The sequence below is a fragment of the Catharus ustulatus genome, chromosome 29 (assembly GCF_009819885.2).
Source record: "Catharus ustulatus isolate bCatUst1 chromosome 29, bCatUst1.pri.v2, whole genome shotgun sequence".
Classification (NCBI taxonomy): domain Eukaryota; kingdom Metazoa; phylum Chordata; class Aves; order Passeriformes; family Turdidae; genus Catharus; species Catharus ustulatus.
The window spans coordinates 126974-139514 of NC_046249.1; the positions used below are offsets into that span (position 1 = coordinate 126974).

Consider the following 12541-nt stretch of genomic DNA (forward strand, 5'->3'; position numbering starts at 1 on the left):
TCTGGAAGGGACAGAGTAGTGGGGAATGATATTGAGATGGAAGAGTTTTAACCGTCATTTGAAAGAAGTTCACATTTTTTCCACTTATGTCACGTAAGGATAGTGGTGTTTTGTTAACAACTTGTGGAAATCTGCTTCAATTAAGTAGTTTTAATACAGGCTTTTTGGATGCAACATTAGATTTTGTGACTAGTTGCTGTTATTTTTATAAAAAATAATGTGTCACAGTTAAATTCTCTATAGAAAAAGTTAGAGGTTATTTATTAACTGTATCTTAACACTGCTATAGTTGATAATATAATATATTATCAATTATATATATTTCAATACAATATTGAAATCACCTGTAATAGAGCATGAGGTTTTGTAACTGTTTTACACTTTAATGCTTTAATATTAAATTTAAAATTAATGCTAATTTTTATTAAGGGAATATTGTACTTTCATGTTCCAATAAAGTGTTCAGCATGTCACATGGGCAAGGAATGCTTCGCAACATATTTGGAACCAAGGAGGAGATAAGCTTTGCTTAACTCCTGTAGCCATTGTGGATCTGTCAGAATTCATGAGGTTACTAAGTCAATGCACCTTATCTCCTGCTGGACCATTCCAGCTCTGTTATGGTGTGGGACTAACTGCAGTCTATCCATCCACAAATCTGATAAGTTTAAATGAAGTTTAAAATTTTTAATTCAGAGAGATTTTTTCGCTTTCACAGTTCTGAAATAGACATAGAGAGTGCCTGCATGCTTTTTTTTTTTTTTTAATGCAATGAGGGAAATTAATGTGAAGCAATGAACGATGTGCCTGATTTTTTGTCTGACCTGCCTTGTACCTCCATCTTGTAACTTTTTCAGTCATCCAATTCTTTCTCAAGTCCTTCCACTTTTCTGCACTTCCTTTCTCCCCCAAGAACTCATGCTACAAATTTAGAAAAAAATTAAGGCAGACTTCAGAGCCAAGGGCTCTGCATTTACTTCTGGACACTGGCTGAGAGGATTTTGTGTGGTGAGGAGAAAGGAAGTGGGGGCAGATCACTGGAAGCCCCGACACCAGCTGTGCCACTTTGTAGTCTGTTGACTGACTGAGGTAAAATTTTTCTGCTTCTGCTTGTCCAAGAGCTGTAAAACAATTAAGTGACAGTCTGGAGTGAAGAACTTTCAAAGCTCTGCAATATGAGCTTTGCCCTGCACCTTGTTTTCCTAAATGGGTTCCTGTTGATTTAACTTTTATGTGATCACAGTGATCCAACCTCGGTCAGGCTGCTGCTCGGGATTTACACTCTGCACTCAGGGGCTTGCTAACTTTGGTGTATTTGATGCCGAAAAATTGATCCAAGACCAGAAGAAGCTTCATTGATGGTGAAGGACCTTCACTGGATGAAGGCTGCTTTAACAGGATTTAGAGTTACTAAGTTGATCAAGGACTGGAGCGTCTCTCTGCCGAGGAAAAGCTGAGGGAGCTGGATGTGTTCAGCCTTGAGATGCTGAGAGAGGGCCTCACCCCTGCCTGTCAGAGTCTGCACGGAGGGGTCGGAGCATGGACCAGGCTCTGCTCCGTGAGGTCCAAGAAGTTCCACCTGAATATGAGGAGGAACTTCTTTACTGTGCAGTGACCGAGCACTGGAACAGATTGCCTGTCCCTCACCGGAGATATTCCAGAACGGTGTGGACACAATCCTGTGCCATGTGATCTGGGATGGCCCTGCTGGATCAGGGACCTGGGGCCTGGTGGCCCGCTCTGGTCCATTCAAACCTCGGGATTATGTGACTGCCCACGGAGGTGGTGGTGAAGTCCCCATTCCTGGAGGGGTTTAAGGAGCGACGGGACGGGGCAGTCAGTGCTCTGATGTGGTTGACAAGGTGGTGATCGGTCAAAGGTTGGACTCAATGATCTAAGAGGTCTCTTCCCTTCTAAACAATTCAGTGACTGGGGAGAGCTGCGGGCAGCGGGAACTGCCGTCGAGGAGCGCCTGCCGGGCCCCGATAAAGCCGAGGCCACTCGCCCGCGGGTCTCGGGCACCCCCAACCGCCGCCACCGCCTCCTCGGGCCCGCCCGGCCCGGCCGTGCCACCGCCTCCCGCCCCTCGCTCCGCCCCGGCCGCGGCCCGACCCAGCGGGAGGAAGATGGCGGCGCTCATCCCCCTCAGTCAGCAGGTACCAGGCTGCGTGGGGACGCGCGGCCCTCCGCACCGGCGGCCGGGCAGGCGCGGGGAGCTGCAGCGGGGCTGCACCGTAGCAGGGTGCAGCCGGGCCGGGATTGTCGCCGAGTACAGGCCCCGTGCTGGGAGGGGCTGGGCCCGCGAGGAATGAGGGTCAGGGTGCGGCGGGGAGCGGGACCCTGGCGGGGCAAGGGCAGCGAGCGGCCCCCGCCGTACCCCGGGGCCGGTGCGGGCGCTGCTGGAGAGCCACTAGCTGCGCCGGCACCCTCCCCTCATGGAGGCCCTGGAGCAGCGTCCCTGGGGAGGGGCTGAGGGTCTCCTGGCGCTTCCCCACCCCGAGCCGCCGGGATTGCCCTCGGGATTACCGTGGGCCAGGGGTTCGAAGCAAGGGCTGGTGCTCCGCACGTCACCTCGTTTTCCTGTTCGTACCGGCGGGTTGATGTCGCCTGGAGCTGCTGAGCTGTTGTGACAGGGTGTCGTGACTGTGTAGGGCGTTGAGGCGACGCGTGAGGAGCGCGGCTGTGGCGCGGGGACACTGGAAGGGGCTGAGGGATGAGCAGGAGGTGTTCGCCTGTCAGGAGGAGGATGAGCTTTTTGAGGGCAGGGGACAGAGCATAGGGCACATATCCCTTACCCTTGGGAGAGGCTGTTTCCAGCTCTGATTGGCTGCTTGGGAACCCTGGGTTGATTTCTGTTCTTCCAAGTTTTTTGATTGATTTCTCACCCAAATAATTCAAGCCTAAAGCAGTGTGATCGCTGTTCATTATTTTCCACAACCCTGTGAAGATAGACAGTTTACTTCTTTGCTTTAAAGCAAAACAAAAGCAGCGCCATCCCACTACACTTAATGTCTTGAAATTGAAACTGTTTTCTACGCTGTGCCTAGGCCAGTCAGGCATTCCAAATGATTCCTGTTAGTAGTTCAGGTTATTTAAATATATTGATTTCCTTTTAATAATGATCTTTGAGTTGCAATGCTCTAAACATTTATCTCTCAATGGAATTGGATAACATAATTTGCTGTGTGTCTAAGAACACGTACTGCTGTTTAACCTCTGTAACAGGAATCCTCATTAACATAGGTTTGATTAAGTGAACATATTCAGAAACATCTGAAAACATCTGTGTGCTCACAAACTTATCAAAAACTTTCAAGTGGTTAATGTGGTGCGAAATACGTAAGTCAAACTCTGGATGTGAAGGAGTTTGTAGCTGTGAAACTTCTGTACTACATTGGTAAAAATCGAAAATATTTATTTTAGAAATCGAGTTTCTCTGTTGTTTCTCTTATTGCTCTTTAAGAGACTGACCTCAATGGTATTCCTTTTGATAGAAAATGTTATGTTTAGGGGAATAAAAGATCATATTCTTTAAACATATTTTTATAGTATTTTCCGATTTCAGTGAAAGCATTTTAGTTCTAAAACTTGTTTTCCTATATCGAACTGTCAAGAGTAATCCAGCTGTAATTGGGGCAGCAAACAGAATTTCCTTTAAAGTAATAAACTTCCTCTTTTAATAGCCTCAGTTTGGTGATTACTAAGGAGATGTGTGTTAATTAGAGTAAAAGCCAGAAATGGAATCAGACAGAATAGGAGACGGTGCATATGCTATAATGTTGTGGCATGTCCACTCAGAAAGATGTAAAATAAGACTGTTGTTACCAACATATTAAGAGCTGCAAACAGCATGGGTAATTCAAGCATCTTAAAGTATTTGATGATGTTTTATCATTAATCATTTGCTATAATAATAATTCTATTTGAAATAGCTGATGTGATCCAGAGCTCTTTGTGACCCTCAGATGACCTCAGGAAGAACTGGCTGTATGAATTGTTCTGGTGGCATGCGCTTACTCCTACCTTTTTCCCAGACCTGCACTTAGGGACTTGGAGCAGTATGCGTGTGCGTGCACTGCGTACCACAAACACAGTGTAAGGATCTGCTGTGGGTGCAGAAGGCTTGAACTTCTGAACAGGAAATCATCTGGGAGGTTAAACAACGAGGCACTAGGGCTCCAAAGGATCTGTTTGGAAGATGGTCTAAAGCATTGGTCAGAGGTGATGTTTTGGGGAGTATAGAGCAGGCATAGAAACCACGGGATGGATAAACTGTTAGTCAAACGGAACCTCTCTAACAGGTTATGCTTTGACATCATCAACTGTACACTGTTCAAAATTTTTGTCTCCACTGGCGTTGACAATTTTGGGTTGATCCTTCATCAGCAGATGTCACCAAATTACAGAATCCTCTTGAACGACGATGATGTCACCACATGTGGTGATGGGTAGATAGAGAACTGTGCTATTTTTATCGGTTGAACCCATTTTGTCTGGTCTGCTTCATCACAGAGGTGTAGTTCATTTAGGTAGATCAGTCAGAGAGACTGAATCTTTGTAAAATTCTGAAAGTAGAGAATTGATCCTGAAGTACTTTCCAGCAGCACTTGGGTGAATAATGTGCTGTATAAGAAATTTCATAGCATTAAAGCACATTAACCTGGATTCTTGCCACCTCTGCCAGGTAAGGCAGCTGCATGTATTGGCTGGTGATATCAAATGAGGGTGACAGGAATGTCTGGTGATGGGATGAGATCATTCAGTCCTGCTGCTGGAGTGGTTTGCTCTGTATCTTGGTACAAAACCAGTCTCTGCATGCTCTGGGTCACTCACTGCATCAGTTAGAGGAGCTTGTAGTTGGTGGTTGACTCTCTTGTCTGAGCTTTCTGATAAACAAGAGGTGCATAGTTTGGTGATAGTTGGCTGAAAACATGCTGGGTTTTATTCAGAGCGGAACAGGCTGTTTCCTACTTCCACCTTTTCTCTGAATGATGTGTTTCCTGCTTGGACAGGAACACAATGCTTGTATGTGCTGATCGTGTACATGCCAGCACAAAGAACAGTCAGATTTATAAGTTACGTTTGAAGCATCCTTCTGAAATCCTGTCCGCCGTCAGGAAGCGTGAGAGCTTACAGAGGGTGCTGATGTTGGAAAATGCGGTAACTTATTTTGTTGATGGGTATAAGTGAAGTACATTTAAGACTTAGGAAACTGTTCTGAAAATGCAGGATTTTTCTGTTCAAATAGACCTGCAATCTTTAGAGAGTCAGTATTTGCTTGTGCTCAGTTCAGAGAACTTAGTTATTATGGATAACTCCTTAAATGAAGATTTAGCGTGCTTATTGTAAACTCACAAGAAGATTCTCTTGACGTAAAATAAAATTTTCATGTTCTTGCTTGGTCTTTTCTTTCATCATGTTCCTGCCTTCCTTCCTCTCAGAGTAGGCAGAACATCTGGAAATCCATGAGGATGACAAGGAAGAAGGTGACATTTGGGAGGGACTATAGTAGGGATGGGACTTAGTGTGAAATACTCCTTTTCAGGTGTCTGACTGCTGTCCCGGAGGTGGAGAGTGGTTGTCCCAAGCAGGTTTTGTGACATCTCTTCGTCTGGCTCATTCAGCTCTTGGGTTGTTTTGTTGTTTTCTTTTTAAGGCCTCTGAGTGGTGTAAGGACTGACCTGTTTTTGACTGGATTGGTTTTGCTGTTGGCATCGAGGCTGAGGAGAACAGTGTGGAGTGATAACCTACACAGGGCTAGAACTCATGTGGCAACTGTAGGAGGCGAGTGAGAAGATAGGTTTTGGAGCTTCAGCATCTTTTGGCATTCCAGTTCCCATCTACTTGGAATGTCAGCAAGAGGGATCGGGATCTGCTTGTTTAGTACACTGAAAAGGCAGAGCTTGCGTTGGGTCCGCAGCTTTCATGTAGTGTGGTGATTACACCAAGTTACAATCTTCCAGAAGCGTTGTCAGGGAATTATGAGAGTTAATTTGCCATTCATTATATATATATGTTTTGGTTTGGGATTTTTGTTTGTTTTGTTTTGTTTACTCTGTTTCAATTTAAGGTCCTAGTCCTGCGAATATGTTAACACAGGCACAGGACTCTGTGTGTGTGTGTGTCTGCTGAAAATATTCTATAAGGATGTATATGGTGCAGGAGTTAGTCAGGTCAACATTATGTTGAAAACTGAGCCTTTGTTATCAGTACGTCTCATACTGAGGCCTGAAATACTTTGGCAAATAATTCAAACCTGTTCTTCAAAACCTTATCCCTAATGTAGTGTCATTAAGTAAAAGTATTAGGAGAGGTAGGAATCCTGATGAATAAGAAGTTCTAAGAGATGACAATAGTCTGTGGTCTTGGTGGATCACTGTTATCCACACTTAAATTCCAAGTGTCCAGTTTGTAACACAGCAAATCAGCACAATATTTTAGGTTCTCAATAGAAGTAATACACAAAGTGCTAAACATTTCTTTTCCTGTCCGTTCTGATTGTTGTTTATTCTGTTTTCTTACTTGTGTTTCAGTTTCCTACTGGGAATCCAATATATGAAACATATTACAAACAGGTACGTTCTTAAAAAAAAAAAAAAAGTAAAAATGAAGTGCAGCTGCTTCTTCCCCAAGATTTCCTTCTCTTTCTTTTCCCCGTTGCAGCGCTAAAACTGTGTGAATTCCAGTGGTGATACAGTTTGTGTAACTCCTTTTGACCTAGAGGCGAGAGACATTGCATTTCTTAAATCTGCTTTGACAACAGTCATGTTTTAATTAAGTGTTAATTTTTCTCCTTCAGGTAGATCCAACATACACAGGGAGAGTTGGGGCAAATGAAGCTGCTCTGTTTCTTAAAAAATCTGGTCTCTCTGATATCATCCTTGGAAAAGTAAGTTGAAGGAATTGAATGATGCAGTAATTGTCTGTATATTTCATTTAAGTGAAAGGAAAAGTGTACGAAGAAAATTTTTTTTTTGTGTAATGATTTGTTGTTAACAAGTCAATAACATTCTATGTCATTACTTGACAGCTGAAGGCACACTTTAAGAAGACATACAGTAGGAACTGTTTTCTTTGAAAATCACAGCGGCTTTTATTTTGTATCTCCACAGATATGGGATTTGGCTGACCCAGAGGGTAAAGGATACTTAGATAAACAGGTAAAGGAAATGTTCATGTAGACTTCCTCTATTACCTTTCCCAGATTCGCCTTGTTTTGATCAAGCCCTGGTACCACTAGTAGTTATCTTTATCTTTTTCGGGGTTGAGTTTTTGTTTACAAGATGAGGTTTTTTCCCCAGCACTTCTCATATCCAAGTGCATTACTCAGAGAGGCTGCAGAAAAGTTTGGTTCTAATCTTCTGTATCTCTTTTGTTTTGTAAATAATCAGTGTGTGTAATATATAGATATACAGTCATTGAGTCACAAATGAAAGGTATAATTTGATTTTAAAAGACTTTTGTGCATGAAAAAATTAGTGTTTTTACTAAATATGGCTTGGAATATCAAATAGCAAGTTACTTGTAGATACAAATAGAACATCATAAGTTTTTAAGAAAAATTGTTGTATTTTAATTAGAAGAGAGTTCTTCATAAAAGCTAACCTCCAGTTTTCTCCTCTTTGTTTCCTGTTACTGTAAAATTTTTCCTGACTCGTCCTTAAAAGCAAAGGGGTAGTTGTCATTATGGGTCTGTACATCTGGGGTTTCTTTATACTGAGTTTGGCATGTACAGTGTTAGTAAAAATTTTAAGCAGGTTATTTTTTGTCATTTAAACTGGTCTTTAATAGACAACACAATTGTTTATAGGGTTTCTATATTGCATTGCGCCTTGTAGCCTGTGCACAGAATGGCCACGATGTAAACCTGAGCAGTCTGAATTTGACTGTGCCACCTCCTAAATTTGTAAGTAATATCCACTTAAATGCAGGTATGTGTTATACGAGAACTAAGGCTTCAGTTGGAACATTGGAATAATCTTCTATTTCATAAATATCACGGTTCTAGGGCTTTGGGCTGCTGTCAAACAGTTCCTTAGGACACAGAAGCAAGGGCTGCCACAGTTTTGTCATGCTGAATGACAAGAAACTGGCCCCTTCCTGGACTATAATACCATAGTGAGTTTAAGTCTGGTCAGTTTGGTCAGGAAACTGATGTGGCTAAACTCTGAATTTATGAAATAAAAAAGGATAGAAAAAAGGCTATTTTGGGGCTGGGTCAACAGGAATGAGTAGTAAAAAGCACTGCTGCAGCTTCGCCCTGCAGTAGCTGCTATAGAACCTCTTTTTGTTGGTTCTGTGTTTGGGTGCCAAATGCATCTACTGAATGTCCTTGCCCAAGTACTGTAATGCTATAAAATGAGTGTGACTTTTATTTAGGTACATGTGCAGCCTATTTTCCTCATGAAGTTAAGCTTCATGTCTATAACCATCTAGAACTTAATGCAGTTAGTAAGGATTAGAGACAGAAGTGTGTGTGTATGTATAAGTGTGTATATATAAAAATAAAAAATTTTCTAATTTTTAGCATGACACTAGCAGTCCTTTGCTGATCACACCACCCTCAACAGAGACTCACTGGGCTGTTAGGGTAAGTGTAAAAAAGAAAACATTCCATCAATTTTTTAGAAGTAAATATTTTCCTTGTGTGTAGCTTTCCCAGTGAGAGAATTTTGTGTCAAATGTATTTCTTATTTCAGAAATCCTCCTTTTCTGTGCAAACCTGTGCACGATAGAGAACACCAAGCTGTAGTTTTATAAACAACCCTTTGGCAACCACTGGTGTGATGTTTTTAAGACAATTAATTTTAATCTTCTCCCTGGATTTCTTCCAGAATCCTACAATTAGGCACTTCATTTGTGTAAAGGAACCCCACTGGGAACAGCAAAATATTTCACCGCGTCCAATCTGAACTATTAATTTAAAGCTTAAGTTCCTATTTTCTAATTAGTATTCAGTAATACAGGCAATATATATAATTTGGAAAAAATAACTGTTAATGCATATGTGGAGTACTTATATTTAGGTAATTTTTAACAACAAACGTTTCCAAAAGGTAGAAATTTAATAAAAAAACTTGTAGTTATATGTACTTTAAAGTGGGAAGAGTAAGTTTTAGTTCTGTAGAGTTTATCAAAGTTTCTTAAAAACAGAAGCGCTTGTCTGCTGCATGGTAAAATCTCTTGGCTATCATAACCTTAGATTTAGGAGCCTAATTTCAAAGCTTTCTCTATGGTTTACATTTAAATACAGTACAGAGGCGCTTGCAAGAAAGCTTGGAAATTTAGGATGAATGCATTACTGACCAGTCTTAGTTTCTTGCAAGATAATCTCATTTTCATTACTCACACAGACACACTTTTTTACTTATTCAGACTATTTCTTACCAACTAGGTGGAAGAAAAAGCAAAGTTTGATGGTATTTTTGAAAGCCTTTTGCCAGTAAATGGTTTACTTTCAGGAGACAAAGTAAAACCAGTACTGATGAATTCAAAGCTACCTCTTGATATCCTTGGAAGGGTAAGTAAGTTGTTTAGATTCATCTAGTCTCTATTTAACTTCTCGTAGTTGCAACGTTAAAAATGTAATTTATCAACAGAGATTAGGTTTTGGCTGTGATTTTGCATCGTGTGCATGCTATAAAGCAGGAGTGTTAAGACTCTGAAGTCTTCCCCTTAGAAATAAGAGTAAGAGTAGTAATTTTGGCCCTAGAGTAGATTGACTTCATTATGTTTCCATTCATTTAAGAACTGGAAATTTGATATTGATTGTTTAAAAACAAGAAAAAACTTGCCTGAACCATAATAGCTGTTACAACATCAGACTCCACTGTCTTCTCATTTTTACAAATATGAGTTATTAGACATACCATTAAATCCATTTCTTTCATGTGTATTTAGGAATACTTTCGAGGTCTGAGTTTAGTGTATCCATTGTGTATTTGCAAGAGAAGCAGACCATAAAGTATTTTTCTGCCTCCATTAAAAACACATTCTTTAATGCTTTGCATATTGGTATTTCTGAGAATGAGTGCTTTCTGTGTAAGAGCTCTATTTGCTCTTGAAGTTACATACTTTTACCTCTTCAGGAAGAAGTACCTCTTGCTCTGTATTATCTACAAAAATCTAAGTTTGATTTGATTCTTGAGTATCGTGATGTCTTGAAAGGCTTTGGATTTTATGTCATTATTGTCACAAGAGAAATTCAGGAAGCTTTTACCTCTTCCAGAAAAATTTGTGGACAAGATAAGGCACTGAGGAAGTGGACAAAGGGCTAATTAAGGAGCTTAAATTTGTCAAGGGTCCAGTGATAAAGCAGAGTTCTCACAATTGAGCCTCAAGTTTTGGCTTTTTGTGCACTCTACTGTCTCCAGGTCATAGTGATGAATAAACAGTACTGTGTTGGAGTTCACAAAATTTTGTATCTCTCTAAATTTTCTGCGAGTTTCATTGACTGTGCCTAACCTAATAATGAACTATAGTTGATAAATGCTTAAATTCTCTCCAACAGGAAATTCACGGGGCCAGAGGGAGCTGTGCATAGTTTTAGCTTTTAGTAGAAAACCCTAATCATCTAGGAATGAAATAGGAATTTAGAGATGCATTGACTTTTCTATTGAACTTTCTTGTGCGGAATTTGAATAATCTGCTAACCCACACCCTCTGGGCAGTTCTGAAAGCCACCCCTGAATGGTTTTACTCAGCTTGATGACTCTGTAATTGCATCATAGAAAGATGAAAAACCTGCCTGTGTTGCAGCCGGAATTTGTTAGAGCTGGTGTTGATTCATGTGGCCAGAAAACTCTAATCCAGTCTGTGTCATCAGAGAGTGCTTAGATAAGTGATATAACTAACATGAATCATAACCAAAATCTACGAGGAGCCTTTAGAGGCCATGTTAATATGATGAATACATAAAATGTAACTTAGTCTGTAAATATTTTTTTAATCTTAATTGCTGTAGGTCTGGGATCTAAGTGATATTGATAAAGATGGTCACCTGGACAAGGATGAATTTGCTGTGGTAGGTTGCTTTAAATTCTCAATTTGCTGCCTAGTCTGTCTGTCAAAGCAAATAGCTCATTTCTTTCTCAAGAGCTTTGCAGCTTTCTCTGCTATAATTGACTATTCGAATCTAAATTGTTCACATGGAGCTATTAAATGACCTTCCTCAAACCCATCTACTGACTCTTGTCTGTGTCAAGATTGTTTGTTGAAATTACATTCAAAATTAATTGCTCTGGTTGCTCTGGTTGCTCTGATCTCTAGTCCTACTGTCTTTGTTTTACTAATATGTAAATGACTGACACAGGAAGATCTTGTTGCTTTTTCTAATAATTGTAAATTGTGTATCTGACCTTTTTACCTTTGCAGGCAATGCATTTGGTTTATAGAGCTCTTGAGAAAGAGTCAGTTCCTTCACGATTGCCCCCTTCTCTCATACCACCTTCTAAAAGAAAGAAGACACCGGTCTTTCCTGGTGCAGTTCCTGTTCTCCCTGCAAGTCCTCCACTAAAAGACAGCCTGCGTTCCACACCATCCCATGACAGTGACAACAGTCTGAACAGTCCAGGGAGCTTGTCTCCCAAGCACATCAAACAAACACAGGTACACATCTTTCTTTAGGTTTTTTTTTTTTTTTTTTGGTTTTGTATATTTGTAAGCTGTAGGGAAAATAAATCTACTTTTTGATTTCTGCTTCATGTGAGCACTTGTGTTGGGGTGATTTGGGTGGGGAAGGTGAAATGAGAATGGTAAGACTTGGAAGAACATCAGGTAACCACGAGGTAGCAAATCTTAGGGGAAATTTCCACTTTATGAAGAAAGTGAAACCATAGAAAGGTTTCATGTATCTGCTTTAATACCAAAGAAATCATTAGTCTGATTCTAAGTCTCCTGCTGTTAGCATGAGGACTTTATATGCCTAGTTTGGTCTGTATTTCCAAAGAATTAATGCTTTTCAACTGATGAATAGCTGTTTATTAGTATTTTTATTCAGATAAAAAGTTTGAAGTTAAAACATGCACTGTGTGTTTTACCAGTCAGACTGGGATATGCAAGATGTTCAGCGCATCCAGTTCTGGGTAATGTCATATATACTCAGTGTGTTCATAAAGACTATTTCTGTTCTTTTGAAATACCAAATTTTGTTTTACAGTCAGCTGTGAATTGGGTGGTACCAATGTCCGAAAAAGTGCGATATGATGAAATTTTCTTAAAAACAGACACAGACATGGATGGGTTTGTGAGTGGCCAAGAAGTAAAGGACATTTTTATGCATTCAGGTCTGTCTCAGAATCTTCTAGCACATATATGGTAAGAATTCCATACTGTCTGTGTTTTTGTAACTGACTGATATGGGAACTCAGATTCAGAATGTGATCCTAACATTAAAAAATGCCAGAAACAAAAATCCCCAACTTCTTTTACTTGTCCACATACTGCAATATGTGGGCTATGTGGAAAATTAAGGGAGAAATAAATGCTCCCTTTGCTTTTCTGGGAGGGGAGGCAATAGATAAACCTGTGTATTGTGATTGTC

General features: G+C 40.6%; 1 protein-coding gene across 6 annotated transcripts in view; it reads left to right on the top strand.

Moving 5' to 3' along the window:
- The first annotated feature begins 2087 nt into the window (after nt 1–2087).
- The window catches only part of EPS15L1 (epidermal growth factor receptor pathway substrate 15 like 1), a 42420-nt gene continuing 31966 nt past the window's right edge, over nt 2088–12541 (top strand). For all 6 annotated transcript variants that reach the window (XM_033082212.1, XM_033082213.1, XM_033082214.1 and 3 more), the window contains exons 1-10: nt 2088–2156; nt 6534–6575; nt 6800–6889; nt 7113–7160; nt 7811–7906; nt 8528–8590; nt 9395–9520; nt 10964–11023; nt 11374–11607; nt 12158–12315. In XM_033082212.1, the coding sequence (XP_032938103.1) occupies nt 2127–2156; nt 6534–6575; nt 6800–6889; nt 7113–7160; nt 7811–7906; nt 8528–8590; nt 9395–9520; nt 10964–11023; nt 11374–11607; nt 12158–12315 (947 nt within the window). In that variant the 5' untranslated portion in view covers nt 2088–2126. The remainder of the gene's footprint in view (nt 2157–6533; nt 6576–6799; nt 6890–7112; nt 7161–7810; nt 7907–8527; nt 8591–9394; nt 9521–10963; nt 11024–11373; nt 11608–12157; nt 12316–12541) is intronic.